We start from the raw sequence: 24,245 nt of genomic DNA, 5'->3' as shown, positions 1-24,245 counted from the left end.
TGCTCCATGCCGGGATCCCCTGCATGGCCGGCGCTCTCCTTCGTCGTCATCACGTCGTCGCGCACGCTGCCCCGTCATCCGTGCGTAGCGACGTGATGGCGGCGACGGAGAGCGAGGATACCCGGCAGCAGAGACGTTCCGGAGCAACGGGGACACCCCGGGGACGCGGCGACAGCGGTGGAGGGCGACATTCAGGGCAGCGGTGACGAGCGATGACGGGTCCGGAGCGGCGGGGAGACGTGAGTACAACTTCCTATACCAGTGGTCTAGTTTTGCAACATCTGGGGGTCCGCTGGTTGAAGATCACTGTGACCTATACTTTAGATTGTATTCTAGATTTTCCTCATTTAAAATTGGGTGCGTCTTATATGCCGGAGCGTCCTATAGGGCGAAAAATACAGTATATATCACGCATTTAAAAACAATTAAAATATGGGAGCCAAGTAACACATGGTCTCCCAAAGCCACGGAGGAGAACCCCTAGTAACCTGAAGAGTCCCCTTAAAGGGGTGCTCCGGCCCCAAGACATCTTATCCCCTATCCAAAGGATAGAGGATAAGATGTCTGATCGCGGGGGTCCCGCTGCCGTCACGCCCCCTCCCATAGACTTGCATTGAGTGGGCGGGGCGTGACATCACACGGGGGCGGAGTCATGACATCACGATACTCCGTCCCCGTGGTCAGGAAGCAAAAGACTGAGTACCTCCAGCGCTTCCGGCAGTACTTACAGGTGGGTGCTGCCTGCTAGATTGCAAGTGTCACCAGCGGCGGGACCCCCTGCGATCAGACATCTTATCCCTTATTCTTTGGATAGGGGATAAGATGTCTTGGGGCCGGAGTACCCCTTTAAGGGACTCCTGCAAATCCCAAATAAAGTGTAACAAACACTCCCTTGCTACCACGTACCCCTGTACATATATGTAAGTATAAAAGTATTATTGCCCAATTCCTAGCAGCCAAAGAATTGTAAAGTTAGTATACAGATCCATGCAATGAGCACAATTTCTATGCAAACACAAGCTATAGTAACAAATACACAATAATAAGCAGCCACAGTTTTCGCAGCCACAAAATTAGCAATAATAGTAACCAGCGTACGGTCAAGGAAAGGGAAAAAATTAACAATACATCACATAGTAGGTACAGGAGCCGGTGTCCCCCCCCCCCCCCCCAGAAACAGGTCCCTACGTGTTCCGTCACCAAAGGGTGACTTCCTTCCTTGTGTTCCCTGAGGAAGTAAACATCTGGAAACATGCCTGCATAGGGGTTAGTCCTCGATGGTAACTGTGGACCAGTTTCCTAGATCTCCTGTATGTTGCTGAGGGTCTGTTGGAGAGATATTTTTGAAGTACCTGATCACTCATCAGTATAGGCCAATATTGCAATGCTCTTTGCAATGTCCTGTCATCATATCCCCTTTCTTTAAATCGTACCTCTAGGTCCTTGGCTTGGGTTTCAAAGGTGTCATCGTCAGAGCAAATGGCGACGAGCCCTTAGGAATGGGCCTGTTGCTATATCTCTTATTAGGTGTCTGCGGTGTCCCGAGGTGGCATGGAGGATTGTATTAGCAGATCTATCTACTATCTGTAGATAAAAGACCGTTTTCATTAACTGTGATTTTAACCCCTTAAGGACGCAGGACGTAAATGTACGTCCTGGTGCGGTGGTACTTAACGCACCAGGACGTACATTTACGTCCTGTACATAACCGCGGGCATCGGAGCGATGCCCGTGTCATGAGCGGCTGATCCCGGCTGCTGATCGCACTGAGCGCTGCTGCGGGGATCCGATCATTCAGAACGCCGCACGGAGGTCCCCTCACCTTCCTCCGTGCGGCTCCCGGCGTCTCCTGCTCTGGTCTGTGATCGAGCAGACCAGAGCATAAGATCACCGATAACACTGATCTGTTCTATGTCCTATACATAGAACAGATCAGTATTAGCAATCATGGTATTGCTATGAATAGTCCCCTATGGGGACTATTCAAGTGTAAAAAAAAAAATTTTGAATTAAAAGTTTAAAAAAAGTGAAAATTCCCCTCCCCCAATAAAAAAGTAAAACGTCCGTTTTTTCCTATTTTACCCCCCAAAAAGCGTAAAAAATAAATTTAATAGACATATTTGGTATCGCCACGTGCGTGAATGTCCGAACTATTAAAATAAAATGTTAATGATCCCGTACGGTGAACGGCGTGAACGTAAAAAAAAAAAAAATAAGGAAACAATTGCTACTTTTTAAATAAATGTTATAAAAAAAAAAAATTATAAAAAATGTATTATAAGTTTTGTATATGCAAATGTGGTATCAAAAAAAGTACAGATCATGGCGCAAAAAATGAGCCCTCATACCGCCGCTTATACGGAAAAATAAAAAAGTTAGAGGTCATCAAAATAAAGGGATTATAAACGTACTAATTTGGTTAAAAAGTTTGTGATTTTTATTTTAAGCGCAACAATAATATAAAAGTATGTAATAATGGGTATCATTTTAATCGTATTGACCCTCAGAATAAAGAACACACGTCATTTTTACCGTAAATTGTACGGCGTGAAAATGAAACCTTCCAAAATTAGCAAAATTGCGTTTTTCTTTTTAATTTCCCCACAAAAATTGTGTTTTTTGGTTGCGCCATACATTTTATGATATAATGAGTTATGTCATTACAAAGGACAACTGGTCGCGCAAAAAATAAGCCCTCATAGTCTGTGGATGAAAATATAAAAGAGTTATGATTTTTAGAAGGCGAGGAGGAAAAAATTAAAACGTAAAAATTTAATTGTCTGAGTCCTTAAGGCCAAAATGGGCTGAGTCCTTAAGGGGTTAAGGGTACGTTCACACTATGTAATTGCCGTGGAATTTCCGAGCGGAATTCCGCAGGCGCAATTCCGCGGTGTGAACTTTAACATTAATGTGAACGGGTCTCCGCGAGACCCGTTCACACTGCGGAATTTCAGCAGCAGACATTTCCGCCGCTGAAAGTGTTCCGCGCAAAGAAAGTACATGTTCATTCTCTGTGTGGAATCCGCGAGCGGACCATAACCGTCAACGGTGACGGCTCAGTGCCCCGCGGCCTTAGCGCCGAAGTATTCGGCCAGGTGGAATCTCCTGAATTCAGCGAGCGGAGATTCCGCAGTGTGAACGAGCCCTAACATCCAAAAATTCAGTTTCAGATGCTCCTATCTTTGATGTCAATTTGATATTCGCTTAGAACGTGTTTGTGAGTGCCATCTGCACCTGGTGATTTGTCTATTACCTTACTTAAAGGGGTATTCCAGGAAAAAACTTTTTTATATATATCAACTGGCTCCAGAAAGTTAAACAGATTTGTAAATTACTTCTATTAAAAAATCTTAATCCTTTCAGTACTTATGACCTTCTGAAGTTAAGGTTGTTCTTTTCTGTCTAATTGCTCTCTGATGACACCTGTCTCAGGAACCGCCCAGTTTAGAAGCAAATCCCCATAGAAAACCTCTTCTAAACTGTGCGTTTCCCGAGACAGGTGTCATTAGAGAGCACTTAGACAGAAAAGAACAACCTTAACTTCAGCAGCTCATAAGTACTGAAAGGATTCAGATTTTTTAATAGAAGTAATTTACAAAATCTGTTTAACTTTCTGGAGCCAGTTGATATATAAAAAAAAAAGTTTTTCCTGGAATACCCCTTTAAAGGGGTATTCCGCTGTAAACATCTTATTCCCTATCCAAAGCCGGTAACACTGATCCCTGCCATTGAATGCAGTGATCAGTGTATTGAATCAAGGTATTGCATGTAATAGTCCCCTATGGGAGCTACAACATTGCAAAAAAAAAAAAAGTGAAAAAAAAGTTAATAAAGATCATTTAACCCCTTCGCTAATAAAAGTTTGAATCACCCCCCTTTTCCCAATAAAAAAAAACTGTGTGCATAAAAATAAACATTTGTGGTATCACCGCGTGCGTAAATGTCCGAACTATAAAAATATATTGTTTATGAAACCGCACGGTCAATGGCGTACGCGCAAAAAAATTCCACAGTCCAAAATAGTGTATTTCTGGTCACTTTTTATACCATAAAAAATTAATAAAAAGCGATCAAAAAGTCTGATCAAAACAAAAATAGTACTGATAAAAACTTCAGATCACGGCGCAAAAAATGAGCCCTCATACCCCATACATGGAGAAATAAAAAAGTTATAGGGGTCAGAATAGGACAATTTTAAACGTATACATTTTCCTGCATGTAGTTAGGATTTTTTCCAGAAGTGCGACAAAATCAAACCTATATAAGAAGGGGATCATTTTAATCGTATGGACCTAAAGAATAAAGAGAAGGTGTCATTTCTACAGAAAAATATACTGCATATAAACGGAAGCCCTCAAAAGTTACAAAATGGCGTTTTTTCTTCCATTTTGTCGCACAATGATTTTTTTTTCATTTCGCCGTAGATTTTGGGGTAAAATGACTGATGTCTTTACAAAGTAGAATTGGTGGCGCAAAAAATAAGCCATCATATGGATTTATAGGTGCAAAATTTAAAGTGTTATTTTTAGAAGGTGATGAGGAAGAAACGAAAATGCAAAAACTGAAAAACCCTCCGTCCTTAAGGGGGTTAAAGGCCCAGATTCATCAAACTGTGTGAGAGAAAAGCTGGAGTGATGTTCCCACAGTAACCAATCACAGCTCAGCTTTCACTTTACCACAGCTCATTAGCTGAGTTGTGATTGGTTACAGTGGGAAAATCACTCCGCTTTTATCTGGATAAATCTGGGCCTTTAAGCGGAAATCGATAAAAGTTTATTGGGAAGATTTATGGAAACCTGTCCAGAGGAAAATTTACTGAGTTGCCCATAGCAACCAATCAGATCCCTTCTTTCATTTTTCAGAGGCCTTTTCAAAAATGAAAGAAGCGATCTGATTGGTTGCTATGGGCAACTCAGTAACGTTTCCTCTGGACAGGTTTTGATAAATCTCCCCGTCTGGAAAGATGGTTGATGGACAAGGTAGAAACTGATTTCTAAGGTCCCATGAGATGCACACAGACATGGTCCATAGAGTCCTCTATTGTTATAAGAGTCCCTCAAAATACCAGAAGGGGTCTTCTCCTGAGGATCGGGTTTTGGGGGTTGTTATTGCTGGGTCTTGCGGTCGGGACTCTTGGAGAATGTGTATTTCTTTGCTCTTGTGCTGTGAAGGTCGAGGGGCAGGCATGTAGCGGCACACACCTTGTTTTATTGGCACCGCACCTCCAGGTTTGGAATGTCTCATGGCCGCTTCCATATATTCTCAAATGTAAATGTTTACACTAAATTCCATGAATCCATCCGAATGCCCAAAAGAGTGATCCTCCATCCCAGGTCGTGATCATCTGGAAATACTAGATTACAATGAATGGCCAGGAACTCTAGATATATAGAATGAGATATATAGGAATAAAGAATAAGAAAAAAACCCTTATGAAAACGTAATTTATAATAAATACACTGCTCAAAAAAATAAAGGGAACACTAAGATAACACATCCTAGATCTGAATGAATGAACTAATCGTATGAAATACTTTCCTCTTTACATAGTTGAATGCGCTGACAACAAAATCACACAAAAATTATCAATGGAAATGAAATGTATCAACCCATGGAGGTCTGGATATGGAGTCACACTCAAAATCACAGTGGAAAACCCCACTACAGGCTGATCCAACTTTATGTAATGTCCTTAATACAAGTCCCAATGAGGCTCAGTAGTGTGTGTGGCCTCCACGTGCCCGTATGACCTCCCTACAACGCCTGGGCATGATCCTGATGAGGTGGAGGATGGTCTCCTGAGGGATATCCTCCCAGACCTGGACTAAAGCATCCACCAACTCCTGGACAGTCTGTGGTGGAGACGTCCCAGATGTGCTCAATCGGATTCAGGGGAACGGGCGGCCAGTCCATAGCATCAATGCCTTCCTCCTGCAGGAACTGCTGACACACTCCAGCCACATGAGGTCTAGCAATGTCTTGTATTAGGAGGAACCCAGGGCCAACCGCACCAGCATATGGTCTCACAAGGGGTCTGAGGATCTCATCTCGGAACCTAATGGCAGTCAGGCTACCTCTGGCAAGCACATGGAGGGCTGTGCGGCCCACCAAAGAAATGCCACCCCACACCATTACTGACCCACCGCCAAACTGGTCATGCTGGAGGATGTTGCAGGCAGCAGAACATTCTCCACAGCATCTTCAGACTGTCACATGTGCTGAGTGTGAACCTGCTTTCCACCTGTTGTCTGTTCCATGTGAAATTGATTGTCAATCAGTGTTGTTTCCTGAGTGGACAGTGGGATTTCACAGAAGTGTAATTGACTTGGAGTTACATTGTGTTGTTAAAGAGTTCTCCGGTGAAAACCCTTTTTTCTTTTAAATCAACTGGTGGCAGAAAGTTAAACATATTTGCAAATTACTTCTATTAAAAAATCTTAATTCTTCCAGTACTTATTAGCTGCTGAATGCTACAGAAAATTCCTTTCTTTTTGGAATACTGATGACATCACGAACACAGTGCTCTCTGCTGACATCTCTGTCCATTTTAGCTACTATGCATAGTAGCCTTGGGTTCAAATCCCACTAAGGACAACAATAAATAAAGCGTTATTATTATTATTATTATTACGTCAGCAGAGAGAACTGTGGTCGTGATGTCATCAGAGAGCATTCCAAAAAGAAAAGAATTTCCTCTGTAGTATTCAGCAGCTAATAAGTACAGGAAGGATTAAGATTTTTTAATAGAAGTAATTTACAAATATGTTTAACTTTCTGCCACCAGTTGATTTAAAAGAAAAACGGTTTTCACCGGAGTACCCCTTTAAAGTGTTCTTTATTGTTTTGAGCAGTGTATATAGGAATGAAAAATATATAAGGAAGAGAAATCAAATTAAGTAAATAAACAAAATAAATAAGAGAAATAAAATTAAACCCATGAAAAACTATATATGAATGTGAAGAAACAAATGAATGGTAATAACCAATATATTCTGAGCGAAAATATAGATATAAACATGTAAATTAAAATGAAGAAAAATGATTATGAATATATAGAAATGCCACTTATATCTCTCAGGAAGCAGCAAAGAAAGAGGGATAATTGAGCGAATCAGCACCTTATATCACCTATTCTATGTCCTGATTGGCTGTTCATTAATGTACAGCATGTTTGGTTACATTACCTTAAGTTTTTTCACTGTTAACTTGAATGTTTGCTGCTAAAGGAATCAGTAAAGAAGGAATTGCATAATATTTGCCCCGTCTTTAATAAAATCTATATTTTCCGTCATCAAGACTAGGAAAATCTCTAATTACAACAAATGGACAAGTAGGGTAGAGATGTTAAAGGGTTTATTATTATTAAAGGGGTGCTTCAGGGAACATATTACAATAAAAAAAAAAAAGTACAAAGCCACCACACCTGGATAGGTTTCCTGTAAACCATCCTGCCTGATATACATGGCTCCTGTGACCCCTGCTGACTTCTACGGCTGCTTGATATTCTTTGCCATCTTTCCCTCTTCAGCACAAATACTACATTTCTCAGTAGCTATTGCAGCTCTGTTCACACTGTACTCCAGTTCTCTCTCTGAGAGCAGCCCCCCACCCTCCTGCTCTATAAGTAGAGATTCAGTGTGTGATTGGCTAAAGGCAGCATATACCTCTCAGCTAAAGGGATCATGACTCATCAGTGCAGGACAGAAACCACATGGTCTGTGTCTCAGGAGAGTGGGGGCTGCTTTCGGAGAGGGACTTAGAGACACAGTGGATGGCAGGATGAGGTCCTTTACTTACTCCCTGCATGTAAGTAACAATGAAAGAGGGGGAAACTGCTCTATATAGCTAATGAATGATAGACAAATAGGGTAGTGAAAGGGAAAGGATGGGCTATGGGTTTAGTTCCCGCAGTACTCCTTTAGGATAAATTTTTGATGAGAGCTCACCTGATGGCATGACGTAGTCGTCACTCCGTTCCTCCTGAAGTGAGGACCTTCTGAGCTCCTACTTAATCCTCTTTCTTATGCGGGCAAGGACCTGGGAGATGTCACTAAAGTCAGATAGTAGGCGGAATTAGCCGAGCCACGATATAGCTTTGCATAGCGCCACACCGGGACCTGGTAAACATCAGGACTGGCATTGGAGATCAAAGTGTAGCTTTGGCACATCTTCTGCAGCCGCCAACTCTATGCCTCTGGTGGTCAATGCATAGTATGTATTTAAAGGGGTTATCCAGGAATAGAAAAACAGAGCTAATTTCTTTCAAAAACCGCTCCCTGTCTGTCTCCAGGTTGGGTGTGGTATTACAACTTGGCTCCATTCACTTCAATGGAACAGAGCTGCAGAACTAGTGCTGGGCGGTATAAACCGGTTTTCCTGCACAATATGAATTTTTCCCGTACCACAATACCGGTTGGGGCCCCCCCCCCCCGAATGAATGAATTATCAGCCGCAGCGCGCTGTCCCCACATTGGGGAATTAATCATATGTGACCCGCGGGCACTGTTCCGTTTCTCTCCCCCCCCCCAATGAATTATCAGCCCAGCGCTGTCCCCCCACATCGGGGAACTAATGATGTGTCACCTCGTCCTCCTGCGAGTTGCGGGCAGCCGGCGCTGGAAATCTGTACTGTACTACTTATTCCTGTGCCCAGGCTGCAAAAATAAACAAAATAAACTTTAACTCACCTTCCTACGTTCCCCCGTTGCTCCGGTAACGGCCACACGCTGGGGATGGGAATGTCACAGAGCAGTCAGCCTATCACACGCTGCAGCGATGTCCCGCCTCATCGGTGATAGGCTGAGGGCACTGTCATGTAAGGAGCAGGCCGGGGAGGGAGGGGAGAGAAGGGACACAGAAAAGGACCACGAAGACAAACACAGAACAGACCACAAAGTCTAGCACTGAGGAGGGATGGATGGGTTCAGTCTATTTAAGAGCTCAGGGGTGTGATACCAGCCCATAATCATTTTGTACTGGGTTTCATTATAAGCTGTACAGATAGAAGCCTTCGAAGCCCTCTCCCAAATCAAACGTCACTGAGGTAGGGTAATAGGAGTATCAAGGGCCGCCTCCCAACGGGCCATGTATTGGTGAGTCGGGGGATCCCCATCCGGGGGATGGAGGAGGTAAGAGTATATGTCGGAGACAATACTCCGCACCTGAGGTCCACTACGGCACAACCGCCCAAATCCAGTAGGGCCGATACACCACTATAGGACCAGTTGTAGAGGACAAAAAGTGCCTAAGTTGTAGATAGTGGAAATGCTCAGATGGGGGGGGGGGGGGGGGGGGGGGGGGGAGATCCCAGCGAGACAACAACTGTTCAAAAGGTAGGAGGGAGCGAGATATGGGATCCACTACATCAGCCAGCAAAAAAGACCCCTAGACCCCCATTCACGCACCATAAGGGACGACTGACCAGGAGGAAAGTCCGGATGGTAAAAAAAAGGCCGCAAAGGGGAGGACGGAGAAAACAGCCTAAACTTCCTGGATCAATAACCCCATACATATCTAGGGAAAGACATAGGACCCAGGAGAGGAGAAAAAGAAACAGAAGACACCAGAGGAAGGTATTTGGGTGAATAGGAGCTAACCACTGCTTCTCCAATTCCATCCAGCAGCTATACGCATGGTAGGAGGACCAGGACGCAAGATGACGTGGATGGGCAGCCCAGTAATATTTAGTCACATCAGGAACCGCTACCACCCCCCCCCCCCCCCAGCCAGCCAGCATGACACCGAGATCGGGAGACGGTGTCTCTTCCCATCCCAGATGAAGCGGAAAATGGCAGATTGAAAGGAACGAAGAGCGGACAAGGGTACTTGAGTCGGCAACATTTCGAAAACATACAGTAGCTTGGGCAAAATCGTCATTTTAACCGCAGCAATCCGACCAAAAAAGGAGATATATTGCGGCCGCCATTTCTCAAGTAAGGCCCTAAGTTCCCGAAAAAGGGGGAGGTAGTTGGTAGAGAGAGTAATAGTGGGATGCGATATGGACCCCTAAGTACTTAATAGCAGAGGTAGACCATTTGAAAGAGTAGTTAGAGCGTAAGAGAGTAGACACACATAAGGGAAGATTGAGAGGGAGAGCCTCCGATTTAGACAGGTTAACTTTATAGCCGGAGACCACACCATAGTCATGCAGAGCTCTGTAGGGATTAGGAAGGGAAAGTAAGGGACGAGAGAGCGTGAGGAGGACATCATCAGCAAATAAACAAACCTTGAAATCATCATGTATAGGAATGTCAGTGATGTCCAGATCCCTCCTGATCATGGCCGCAAGAGGTTCAATGCACAAAGCAAAAAACCAAGGGGGGACAATGGACATCCCTGTCTAGTGCAGTTAAACAGGGGAAAGGTTGGAGAGGAATATGAGGAAGTTTGAGGGAAGCAGTAGGGGAGGAGTAGACACCCCACAAGGCAGTTAAAAAATTCCCAGTGATTCCAAACTTCTGGAGGGATGGCGAAAAGAAATGGCCACCCCAGCCTATCAAAGGCCTTTTACGCATCCAAGCTAAGAATCAGCGCCTGCTCAGATCTCTGGTTGATTAAGTCAATCAGGCCCACCACCCTCCTGGTATTATCAACACCCTGACGACAGGGGATAAACCCAACCTGATCCTTATGAATAAGGGAGGGAAGGAAGGAGCTCAGTCTAAGTGCTAGACCCTTGGAAAAAAACTTTAAGTCAGAATTAAGTAGGGAAATGGGCCTGTAACTGGAGCAATCATGGGGATCCTTGCCAGGTTTGGTATCAGGATAATCAAGGAGTGCAAAAAAGACTGTGGGATCTCCTCACCCCCCATAAAGGAATTGAAAGGAGGGACAAGCTTAGGCACGAGAATGGAAGAGAAAGTCTTGTAGTACAAGTAAGTGAATCCGTCAGGACCCGGGGAGCGGCCAACTGGAAGAGTTTTAAGAACCTCAAGGAGTTCATCAACAGTAATAGGTGCGTTGAGAACCTCACGATCAGCCCCCGATAAGGTGGGTAAGCCGCATTTGGACAAATAAGAATCAAGAGCAGCAGCACGCTCCACCGGGTCTGACAGAGGCTGTGAAGGAAGAGAATAAAGACCAGAAGAGTAATTAACAAAGAGACGGGAGATGTCAGCTGGGTGATAGTGGAGGACACTCGAGGAGTCCTTCAGGGCCGAGGGAGATTGAGCGGCTGCCCGATCACGTAGGTGCCTAGCCACATAGTGTGGGCCTTATTGCCTTTCTCATAAAAATGCTGCTTATCGTATAGTAACTGACGCTCCACCCTATGAAGAGCCAAGTCGCCTATTTGTGCACGGGCAGAGACCAAGTGCCTCAGGACTGACACAGAAGGAGTGGAGAGTAAAAGAGCTTCCAGGTGCTTGATTTGTGTGCGAAGTTCCCGGGAACGAGTCAGAGCATCCCCTTTAAGTCGAGCCCCTAAGGCAATGCAGTGCCCTGTTACCACAGATTCATGGGCTTCCCAAAGATAGCCTGCAAGGAAACTGTGCCCTCATTAGCGGCAAAGTAATCAGTGAGACACTGCTGAATCGACTCCCGGGAAGGCAACAATTTAAGGAGAGAATCATTAAGACGCCAATCGCAGCTCCGAAGTGAGGAAGGAGAATGAGAAAAAGAAAGGAGGACAGGGGAGTGGTCAGACCTAGGAAATAGGTTCAAGGGTAGGCATACAGAGCATGCGCACCATGGGAAGGTTACCAAAAAAATGTGCACGTGTGTAAGTTATGTGGGTGCGAGAAAAAGCTAAAAGAGCGGTCCATCGGATGGTTTATCCGCCAGAGGTAATACAGCGAGGAGGCCCGTATAGTCCATTGAAAAAGGGTAGCCAGGTGCAATTGGCAGGAAAGGGAGGAGTATTGGAGAGGGAGTAACGGTCCATAGGAGAGAAAATAAGATTAAAGTCCCCCCTAGCAACCAAGCAGAGGAATGGTATTTATGGAGCTTAGAGAGGATCCTATGTAAGAACAGGATTTGCAAGGTGTTAGGGGCATAAATATTACAGAGCAGGAGCGAGACCCCACCCACCACTACATAACGTCCTGCAGGTAGAGAGAGAAAGAGGAGACTTGTAGAGGGCAAGAACGGGAGATCAGGATAGCAGTCCCAGCCAACTTCCGATCAGAAACAGCAGAGTAGGCCTGGGGAAAAAGATGATGAAGAAATTGAAATGATCCAGAACGGTCAAAGTGTGTCTCCTGTATAAAAGCAACATCAGTCCACAGCTCAACCAATTCCCACTGCACCAATTGCCTATTAGAGGAGGAGTTAAGGCCTTTAACATTCAGAGAGACACACTTGACCATGGTGGATGATGAGAGGAGAAGCACAGCCAATCAGGAGACATACTCACAAGAGACCTTGAAAGTATCTCCGTAAACCCTTGAGGAGACAACAGGAGAACCCCGACCGCAGGGCCAAAGAAGAAGAAAAAGTTACCTGAAAAAAGAGAAGAGCGGTAGGGGGGGAGGAAACAACAGACAACAACTGGACAGACAAACAGGGGACAAACAGGACAACACACGACAAACCATAAAGAATACAGAGCAAAAAAACAAACCATTGACCAGAGAGCGAAGGCAGAGGCCAAGATCACCACGGTGGACCAGTAACCAAGGCATGGTTGGTCCATTGCTATAGCCTCAGGAGGGGAAATGGAAGAACACTACCAAGGGATGACTACCAAAGACGGCAAACACCCCACTCTGAGGCAACAGCAAAAGAAAGAATGAATTATGAAACTACAGGTGAGCAATAATGCAATTGTTAAACATCAAAAAAAAAACAATGTAATAACAATTGAGTTCGTCAGGCACAAAAAGTGCAGTAGTAGCCAGGGCAGGACCCAAGTGCAAAAGTGACCTAGCCAGGGGTAACAGTGAGAGGGCAAAGGGCTAACCACTGATGATCGGGGGAACCCGTGGGGGGTTCCCGATGCCATGAGGAGGAGACCTCTTCTGAGTCCCAGACCGGCGTGACAGGACAGGCTACCCAACAGGAGGCAGGGAAGGAGGGGGGGATGTGAGGTCCCAGTCCATCATCTGGGGCACTGGCAAGTCCAGGGTAGAACAGAAGGCAGGGAGGTCAGAGAAGGAATGCAGTACAGCAGATGTCCATCCAGGCAGGTTGGGGGCAAAGTGCACTCACCCCGGGACCCAGACGACTCAAAGACAGCAGCAGACCGTGCAGGAGGTGCAGCGTGGGAGAGAGGAGGCTCCGATGGCGGCACTGCAGCGCTGCCCAGCAGAGCCCAAGCAGGATTACAGAGCCCCCCGCTGAACAACAGGGATGTTCGGCAGCAGCGGAGATGAAGGCGCCCGAGGGTATGGTGCAGGTAAGTGGAAGGCCGGGGGAGCTTCACTCCGTACTTCAGGAGTCTGCGCTGAGCGGGAGCGGAGGCCCTGAGCTGGTCCCGTAATGGAGGGCAGCCGTGCAGGGGCTGAGGCCGGCGGTGCCTGGAAGTAGCAGCAGGCAGCAGCAGAGGATGTCCAGGCTTTTCTGGAGGTCCTCCCCATGGAGTACAGCTGGGTCACCTGGATGTAATGGCTAGTTTAGGGCCACTGGAGTGGGAGCCGTCTCAACAAGCAACAAGCAGTTGTGGGCCAAATACCTACCATAGGGCAGAATACAAAACAAAGCAACAACGCCAACATTAGAAGTGAAGGCCTGGACCGCAAGAGCTTACAATCTATGAAGAACTAGGAACGACACGAGTATCCGACTGTCTTATCTAGGACAGGGTGCAGGGTGGCACCTTATGGGACTCTGAATCACTATGGGGTAATTTGTTTTAGAGATAAAATTACTCTAATGAATTATTTCTGTAATTACTTCTGATCTGTATCAGACAATGAGTCACCGACAGGGAAAGTGCTATAGGATGAATGCAAAGGGAACAACCTGGATAATGTAATGTATATACACAGTGACCCCACCAGCAGAATAGTGAGTACAGCTCTGGAGTATAATACAGGATATAACTCAGGATCAGTACAGGATAAGTAATGTAATGTATATACACAGTGACCCCACCAGCAGAATAGTGAGTACAGCTCTGGAGTATAATACAGGATCAGTACAGGATAAGTAACGTAATGTATGTACACAGTGACCTCACCAGCAGAATAGTGAGTACAGCTCTGGAGTATAATACAGGATATAACTCAGGATCAGTACAGGATAAGTAATGTAATGTATGTACACAGTGACCTCACCAGCAGAATAGTGAGTACAGCTCTGGAGTATAATACAGGATATAACTCAGGATCAGTACAGGATAAGTAATGTAATGTATGTACACAGTGATCTCACCAGCAGAATAGTGAGTACAGCTCTGGAGTATAATACAGGATATAACTCAGGATCAGTACAGGATAAGTAATGTAATGTATATACACAGTGACCCCACCAGCAGAATAGTGAGTACAGCTCTGGAGTATAATACAGGATATAACTCAGGATCAGTACAGGATAAGTAATGTAATGTATGTAAACAGTGACCTCACCAGCAGAATAGTGAGTACAGCTCTGGAGTATAATACAGGATATAACTCAGGATCAGTACAGGATAAGTAATGTAATGTATGTACACAGTGACCTCACCAGCAGAATAGTGAGTACAGCTCTGGAGTATAATACAGGATATAATTCAGGATCAGTACAGGATAAGTAATGTAATGTATGTACACAGTGACCTCACCAGCAGAATAGTGAGTACAGCTCTGGGGTATAATGCAGGATATAACTCAGGATCAGTACAGGATAAGTAATGTAATGTATGTACACAGTGACCCCACCAGCAGAAAAGTGAGTACAGCTCTGGAGTATAATACAGGATATAACTCAGGATCAGTACAGGATAAGTAATGTAATGTATGTACACAGTGATCTCACCAGCAGAATAGTGAGTACAGCTCTGGAGTATAATACAGGATATAACTCAGGATCAGTACAGGATAAGTAATGTAATGTATGTACACAGTGACCTCACCAGCAGAATAGTGAGTACAGCTCTGGAGTATAATACAGGATATAATTCAGGATCAGTACAGGATAAGTAATGTAATGTATGTACACAGTGACCTCACCAGCAGAATAGTGAGTACAGCTCTGGGGTATAATGCAGGATATAACTCAGGATCAGTACAGGATAAGTAATGTAATGTATGTACACAGTGACCCCACCAGCAGAAAAGTGAGTACAGCTCTGGAGTATAATACAGGATATAACTCAGGATCAGTACAGGATAAGTAATGTAATGTATGTACACAGTGACCCCACCAGCAGAATAGTGAGTACAGCTCTGGAGTATAATACAGGATATAACTCAGGATCAGTACAGGATAAGTAATGTAATGTATATACACAGTGACCTCACCAGCAGAATAGTGAGTACAGCTCTGGGGTATAATACAGGATATAACTCAGGATCAGTACAGAATAAGTAATGTAATGTATGTACACAGTGATCTCACCAGCAGAATAGTGAGTACAGCTCTGGGGTATAATACAGGATATAACTCAGGATCAGTACAGGATAAGTAATGTAATGTATGTACACAGTGACCCCACCAGCAGAATAGTGAGTACAGCTCTGGAGTGTAATCTAGGATATAATGATGGAGCTCATTGGTTGTTTTAAAGGAGTACTCCGGCGCGCACTTTTTTCCTTTTATCCCGTCCGGGCTGCAAAATAAAAGAAAACGCACTTTCTCTTACCTGCCAACGAGCCCCCGGAGCTCCGGTACAGGTGTTCGGTCCCCGGGCTGTATTCTTCTTACTTCCTGTTAGCCCGGCACGTCACACGGAGCTTCAGCCTATCACCAGCAGAGGCGGGACATCGCTGCGGCCGGTGATAGGCTGAAGCTCCGTGTGACGTGCCGGGCTAACAGGAAGTAAGAAGAATACAGCCCGGGGACCGGACACCTGTACCGGAGCTCCGGGGGCTCGTTGGCAGGTAAGAGAAAGTGCGTTTTCTTTTATTTTGCAGCCTGGACGGGATAAAAGGAAAAAAGTGCGCGCCGGAGTACTCCTTTAATAAACTCTTAACAACCAATGAGTGCTTTGTCAAGCTTGAAGAGGGACGAGCTCATTTCAGAGGATTATTTTAAAACTAAAAGCTGGAATCTGATTGGTTGCTAAGGGCAATTTCTCCTCTGCACAAGGTTTGATACATCTCCCCCATGCTTTATACTTCTGCTGATCTTCTCCTGGGTATGTGATCTTTCCTGTCAGTAGATAAGTAACTGAACAGCAGTGGTCTCCAAATAGTGGCCCTCCAGATAATGCTGAACTACAACTCCCAACATGCTCGGAAAGCCAACAACTGTCCGGGCATGCTGGGAGTTGTAGTTTTGCAACATCTGGAGGTCCGGGTATGTTGGGAGTTGTAGTTCTGCACCATCTGGAGGTACAGGCATGCTGGGAGTTGTAGTTCTGCACCATCTGGAGGTACAGGCATGCTGGGAGTTGCAGTTCTGCACCATCTGGAGGTCCAGGCATGCTGGGAGTTGTAGTTCTGCACCATCTGGAGGTCCACAGTTAGAATACCATTGCTGTATACACATTGCAACGTGATCTGGTCTTTTCATGTCATACACATGAGCTGCGGTTTTGGACGGTACCGCATGTAGTGTGCACAAGTCTCTAGACCCCGCCCCGTCAGACTGGGGGTCACATGACGCGCCTTTATTTTTAACAAAAATAATAAATAAGGATAGCCATGTAAGGAAACCGGAAGTGGCGCCATCTTTCTCCTCCCAGACGCTCCGTGGCCTCTTGTCACCCGCCCGCCGCCATCTTGCCGCACCCTTCCTCCCGAGGTCACATCAGGTCATTTCGCATCTACACGTCCCATCTTTGTACACCCACCGGGCTCAGGCCTCTCAGACGTCCCTCCGGCTGCTGTCGGTCTCCTCCCTGTTCTCTCCGCCCGGTAATCTCCGTTTTCTCCCGTATTATCTGATCACATTGATGATCCGAGCGGCGGCTACGCCCTCTGGAGGAAGAGCCTCGCCTGGGGCGCACCAAGATGGCGGCACTTCCGCTTCCTCAGCAGTCTGGGGCCGCGGGGGCCGCTGGGAGAGCTGGTGGTAGCGGGTCCGGTGCGGGGTGACCGCAGGAGACCCCGGAAACTGCGTCACTGGCGGCGGCGCCTCATTAATATGCGGAGAGATTAACATAAGGAGAGAGGACGGCGGAGAGCGGAGCCGGGAGAGACCGAGACGGTGCGGCCCGGAGGGATGGGGGACAGCCGGGGTGAGTGCGGGGAGGACGGGGAGGCCGCGGCGCGGGGGGGGGAATGTTACCGGGGAGGTGTGCTGTGAGGTGTAGTACTACAGGGAGGCGATGACAGGCCATGGTGAGGAGTGTTACACGTAAGGGCATGCTGGGAGTAGTAGTGCTATTGGTAGATAATGAGGAATGCTGGGAGTAGTAGTGATATAGGTAGATAATGAGGGGGATGCTGGGAGTAGTAGTGATATAGGTAGATAATGAGGGGGATGCTGGGAGTAGTAGTGATATAGGTAGATAATGAGGAATGCTGGGAGTAGTAGTGATATAGGTAGATAATGAGGAATGCTGGGAGTAGTAGTGATATAGGTAGATAATGAGGGGAATGCTGGGGGTAGTAGTGATATAGGTAGATAATGAGGGGGAATGCTGGGAGTAGTAGTGATATAGGTAGATAATGAGGGTAATGCTGGGAGTAGTAGTGCTATAGGTAGATAGAGGGGAATGCTGGGAGTAGTAGTGATATAGGTAAATAACAAGGGGGATGCTGGGAGTAGTTGTGATATAGGTAAATAACAAGGGGAATAATGAGGGGGGCTGCTGGGAGTTGTAGTGCTATAGATAGATAATGAGGGGGGATGCTGGGAGTAGTAGGAGTTAATGGGGAATGCTGGGAGTAGTAGTGCTATTGGTAGATAATGAGGGGGAATGCTGGGAGTAGTAGTGCTATTGGTAGATAATGAGGGGGAATGCTGGGAGTAGTAGTGCTATAGGTAGAGGATGAGGGGGAATACTTGGAGTAGTAGTGCTATAGGTAGATAATGAGGGAGAATGCTGGGAGTAGTAGGAGTTAATGGGGAATGATGTGAGTAGTAGTGCTATAGGTAGAGGATGAGGGGAAATGCTGGGGGTAGTAGTCCTATAGGTAGATAATTAGGGGAATGCTGGGAGTAGTAGTCCTATAGGTAGAGAGTGAGGGGAATGCTGGGAGTAGTAGTGCTATAGGTAGAGAATTAGGAGGGATGCTGGGAGTAGTAGTGCTATAGGTAGAGAATGAGGGGGGATGCTGGGAGTAGTAGTGCTATAGGTAGATAACAAGGGGGATGCTGGGAGTAGTAGTGCTATAGGTAGATAATGAGGGTAATGCTGGTAGTAGTATTGCTATAGGTAGATAATGAGGGGGAATGCTGGGAGTAGTAGTGATATAGGTAAAGAGGGGGATGCTGGGAGTAGTAGTCCTATAGGTAGAGAATGAGGGGGAATGCTGGGAGTAGTAGTGCTATAGGTAGATAATGAGGGGAAATGCTGGGAGTAGTAGTGCTATAGGTAAATAACAAGGGGGATGCTTGGAGTAGTAGTGCTATAGGTAGATAATGAGGGGGGTGCTGGGAGTAGTAGTGATATAGGTAGATAATGAGGGGAATGCTGGGAGTAGTAGTGATATAGGTAAATAACAAGGGGAATGAGGCGGGATGCTGGGGGTAGTAGTGCTATAGGTAGATAATGAGGGAGAATGCTGGGAGTAGTAGGAGTTAATGGGGAATGCTGGGAGTAGTAGTGCTATAGGTAGAGGATGAGGGGAAATGCTGGGGGTAGTAGTCCTATAGGTAGAGAATGAGGGGGAATGCTGGGAGTAGTAGTGCTATAGGTAGAGAATGAGGGGGATGCTGGGAGTAGTAGTGCTATAGGTAGATAACAAGGGGAATGCTGGGAGTAGTAGTCCTATAGGTAGATAATGAGGGGGAATGCTGGGAGTAGTAGTGCTATAGGTAGATAACAAGGGGAATGCTGGGAGTAGTAGTGCTATAGGTAGAGAAGAAGTGGGAATGCTGGGAGTATTAGTGATATAGGTAAATGAGGGGGAATGCTAGGAGTAGTAGTCCTATAGGTAGAGAATGAGGGGAAATGCTGGGAGTAGTAGTGCTATAGGTAGATAATTAGGGAAATGCTGGGAGTAGTAGTCCTATAGGTAGAGAATGAGGGGAATGCTGGGGGTAGTAGTGCTATAGGTAGAGAAGAAGTGGGAATGCTGGGAGTATTAGTGATATAGGTAAATGAGGGGGAATGCTAGGAGTAGTAGTCCTATAGGTAGAGAATGAGGGGAAATGCTGGGAGTAGTAGTGCTATAGGTAGATAATTAGGGAAATGCTGGGAGTAGTAGTCCTATAGGTATAGAATGAGGTGAATGCTGGGGGTAGTAGTCCTATAGGTAGAGAATGAGGGGGGATGCGGGGGTAGTAGTGCTATAGGTAGAGAATGAGGGGGAATGCTGGGGGTAGTAGTGGTGTAGGTAGATAATATGGTGGAATGCTGGGAGTAGTAGTAGGGAGGTGTAGTACTATAGATGGCTTATGAGAAGGCATGCTGGGAGTTGTAGTGCTATACAGGCACATGATATGACAAGGGGCATAGTATTACAGTGAGACAATGGATGTGTCATAGCGTATACTAGGGGTTGTAGTACTCTAGGTAGCATATGGGCGGCATGGTATGGTGAGAGTCCAGACACACAGTACGTTGGGAGTGTTACATGTGAGGTTATGCTGGGAGGTGTAGTACTATTGGTGGTTAATAAGGGTGAATGTTGGGAGGTGTAGTGCTTTAGAAGACCAAGGTGAGCGCATGTTGGGAGGTGTAGTACTTTTGGTAGCTGATGAGGGGGCATGCTGGGAGTTGTAGTGTTACAGGGGCACATGATATGGTGAGAGTCACAGTATTACAGGGAGATGATTGAGTCAGGGCATGCTGTGACTTGTAGTACTCAAGGGGGAAACATCATGGTGAGAATTATAATACAGCTATATGATGCTCGTGTGTTTAGTAATGCTGGGGGTTGTAGTACTAATAGTAGCTGATGGGGAGAGTTGGTGTTTTATAGGTAGACGACTGTGTCATAGTGTTTGCTGGGAGTTGTAGTTCTATATGTAGTGTAGAGTATTATAGGTAGAAGATGGATGTGATTACCGATCCTGATCCCAATCACAAATACTTTTTATTGTCTATTTCTCCTTTATATATATTATAATTCTGTCATTGTACAGTCACATGATCTGCATCTCTTCTTGCTGTCAGTGAATGACGTCCCTTCCTCACATCTGTTTTTCTCCTTCCCATATATATATATATATATATATATATATATATATATATATATATATATAGTTCAGTCATTGTACAGTCACATGATCAACATCTTTTTGCTGTCAGTGAATGGAATCCTTTCCTCACATCTTTTTTTCCCCTCTCTTCCATCTATATAATTCAGTCATTGTACAGTCACATGATCTAGAACTCTTCTTGCTGTCAGTGAATAGAATCCATATATATTTATTTCAGTCCTTGTACAATCACATGATCTAGAACTCTTTTTGCTGTCAGTGAATTGAATCCATATATATTTATATATAATATGTATTTATTTATTTCAGTCCTTGTACAATCACATGATCTAGAACTCTTCTTGCTGTCAGTGAATTGAATCCTCTCCTCGCATCTGACCTTTCCGATCCTGTCTTCTAAGCTGACACATTGTAACGATCAGCGCGGCTGTAGGATTGTAACGTATTGTCTCCCCTCTTTTTCTTCCAGTTTGCCAAAGTCCAGACACGTCCTCGCTGAGCCCACCTCTAGGACGCCCCTTGAACGACACCCCACCCCCCAGCGCTCCCCTACACCCTTCCATGATCGGATCCGCCATGACCTCCTCGGTGAACTCTCCTCTGGGAAGTCTCGGATCCCCATTTCCTGTTATTAACTGCGCTGTTGGCTCCCCGGGGGTCCCCGGTACCCCGTCTATAGGGTACGGACCCGTCAGCAGCCCCCAGGTGAGTGATGTGCGCCCCCTATAGACCTTTTCCTACATCATCATGTCTGTCATCTATATCAGTGTTTCCCAACCAGTGTGCCTCCAGCTGTTGCAAAACTACAACTCACAGCATGCCCGGACAGCCGAAGGCTGTCCGGGCATGCTGGGAGTTGTAGTTTTGCAACAGCTGGAGGCACACTGGTTCGGAAACACTGATCTGGATGTTTCATTATACAAAGTCACAGATGACATCGCCATTTTTGCGCTTTCGTTTTTTCTTCCTCGCCTCCTAATAGCCATAACGCTTTTTTTATTGTCCACCTAGAGACCTATATGCGCCACCAATTGTACTAATTTTACCACGAAATCTACAGTGAAACAAAAAAAAAATAATTAATAAAAACCGCGCCATTTTGTAACTTTTGGGGGCTTCTGTTTCTCCGCAGTGCACTTTTTGGTAACAATGACACATAGGGGCAGATTCATCAAAACCTGTTCAGAGGAAACGTTGCTGAGTTGCCCATAGCAACCAATCAGATCGCTGCTTTCATTTTTCAGAGGCCTTTTCAGAAATGAAAGAAGCGATCTGATTGGTTGCTATGGACAACTCGGCAACGTTTCCTCTGAACAGGTTTTGATGGTCCATACGACAATCCCATTTTAGGCCGGGTTCACACCACGTTTTTGCAATACATTTCCCTTATGAGGTTTTTGGATGAAAAATTGATTAGTTAAATCCTGACTAAACTGTAACAAAACGTGTGTACAAATTTTAACCCGTATACGGTTTGAAAAATGATGTCCGGTTGCATCCGTTTTTTAAGAAAAAAGAATACATTTTTAACTTTTCACTCCATTATGAATAGTATATGGTTTCCTTACAGTATTTAATTCGGACCAAAAAGCGTAATTGGCTGCAGTTTTGGGTACGGGAAAAAAACTGACAAAACCGTACAGGATGAAAAACGGACACAACCTGATGCATCGTTTGGCGTACAGTTTTCAATGGAGAGTCAATGCGTACGGTTTTCAATACGGTTCCGTACGGTTTTCAAATTGAAAATGTATACGGGAACTGTATTGCAAAAACGTGGTGTGAACCCGGCCTTTATATATTTTTAGTTTTACATCTTTAAATGGGCACTGTCATGAAATCTAAAAATTGATATGTTGTAGTACTTAAGTACTACAACATATCTCTAATATACTTTAATTAAAAAAAGTGATTTTAAACAAGTTTAAAATCACTTTTAAATTCGGCCACTAGGGGTCGCCCTCCTAGTGGCCGAATGCATTCTGCAGTGACGTCACTACTGGATTTCGACTCATTTCAGCCTGGCAAATGAGTCGAAATCCAGTCACTGCGGTGCTCGCTCGCGCCTGTCAATCAGACAGGCGAGAGCGAGCACGCTAATAGCTGGGGCTGCGCGCATTGGCCAGCTACACTGGCCTCGCGCGCGGCCCCGCCCCCCCCCCTCCCCCCTTACCCTGTCCGGAGGCCGTTACCCTGTCCGGAGGCAGCACATTGATCCTCTGGTAAGTCTTCCTCACTGGAGGAATGGGGTGGGGGAAGCGGGGTTCGTGGGAGTGCCGCCGCTCAGCACTAGAGGTATGGGGGTGGGGAGCGGGGTTCGGGAGAGCGCCGCCGCCGCTGCTGCTGCTGCTCCCGAAGTAGCACTGCTTATTGTTTTCACCACAGGGTGCCTCCAGCTTTTTCACCACTACAACTCCCAGAATGCCCTGACAGCCAGTAGATGTTAGGGCAAGCTGGGAGTTGTAGTGGTGAAACAGCTGGAGGCACCCTGTATAGTGAGCTAAGGGCGGAAGTGCCGGCTCCAGCAGGCATCAGTGACGTGGTGCCTGCTGGGGAAGTCTGCCTGGTAGTGAGCACACTACCAGGCAGACAAAAAGGGATTTTAATATAGTAAAAAAAAAATGTAAAGGGAGGGAGGGGGTTAGGGAGAGATGGGCAATAGGCAGGGACAGAAAGAAAGAAAAAATGGATGGTGGGAGCTACACTTTAAATAAAAAATAAATATATATATATATATATAGTTATAACGGTCAGAAAATAAAAATGTTAAGCTATAATAAAAATATATACACACACACAACTAGCTGAGTACCCGGCGTTGCCCGTTTTTCTACCTTATACTTGTAGGGAGGAAAAGCAACAAAGGAGGAAGCTTTTGTCCTCATATCCTTACCCCCAAATCCCCTCCCCATATTCAGACCCCCAAATCCCCTCCCCATATTCAGACCCCCAAATCCCCCCTCCTCATATTCCGACCCCCAAATCCCCCTCCTCATATTCCGACCCCCAAATCCCCCCTCCTCATATTCCGACCCCCAAATCACCCCTCCTCATATTCCGACCCCCAAATCCCCCCTCCTCATATTCCGACCCCCAAATCCCCCCTTCTCATATTCCGACCCCCGAATCCCCCCCCTGTTGTGATTAAGATATTGTAAGCTGAAATTAAATGGGATGTGGCTTTTAACCCCTTAAGGACTCCTTAAGGTTTTTCCGTTTTTGCACTTTCGTTTTTTCCTCCTTACCTTTTAAAAATCATAACCCTTTCAATTTTCCAACTAAAAATCCATATTATGGCTTATTTTTTGCTTCGCCAATTCTACTTTGCAGTGACATTAGTCATTTTACCCAAAAATGCACGGCGAAACGGAAAAAAAAATAATTGTGCGACAAAATCGAAGAAAAAATCCCATTTTGTTTGGGGGCTTCCGTTTTTACGCAGTGCATATTTCGGTAAAAATTACACCTTATCATTATTCTGTAGGTCCATACGGTTAAAATGATCCCCTACTTATATAGGTTTGATTTTGTCGGACTTCTAGAAAAAATCATAACTACATGCAGGAAAATTTATATGTATAAAAATGTCATCTTCTGACCCCTATAACTTTTTTATTTTTCCACGTACAGGGCGGTATGAGGGCTCATTTTTTGCGCCGGGATCTGAAGTTTTTATCGGTTTGATTTTTGTTTTGATCTGACTTTTTGATCACTTTTTATTCATTTTTTAATGGTATAAAAAGTGACCAAAATGCGCTTTTTTAGAATTTGGAATTTTCTTGCGTGTACGCCATTGACCGTACGGTTTAATTAATGATATATTTTTATAGTTAGGACATTTACGCACGCGGCGATATCACATACGTTTATTTTTATTTTTTTTACACTTATTT

At 45.3% G+C, this 24,245-nt stretch overlaps 1 protein-coding gene across 3 annotated transcripts in view; it reads left to right on the top strand.

Moving 5' to 3' along the window:
* The first annotated feature begins 16,338 nt into the window (after positions 1-16,338).
* RXRB (retinoid X receptor beta) overlaps positions 16,339-24,245 on the top strand; it is a 49,646-nt gene continuing 41,739 nt past the window's right edge. Inside the window, exons 1-2 of one of the 3 annotated variants that reach the window (XM_056539035.1) lie at positions 16,339-17,226; positions 20,822-21,057. In XM_056539035.1, the coding sequence (XP_056395010.1) occupies positions 20,914-21,057 (144 nt within the window). In that variant the 5' untranslated portion in view covers positions 16,339-17,226; positions 20,822-20,913. Of the gene's footprint in view, positions 17,258-20,821; positions 21,058-24,245 lie in introns of all 3 variants that reach the window. The other 2 variants (XM_056539033.1, XM_056539034.1) reach the window with 2 other exon arrangements.

Source organism: Hyla sarda, chromosome 9, assembly GCF_029499605.1.
Source record: "Hyla sarda isolate aHylSar1 chromosome 9, aHylSar1.hap1, whole genome shotgun sequence".
Classification (NCBI taxonomy): domain Eukaryota; kingdom Metazoa; phylum Chordata; class Amphibia; order Anura; family Hylidae; genus Hyla; species Hyla sarda.
This window is presented reverse-complemented; position numbering and strand designations above follow the sequence as displayed.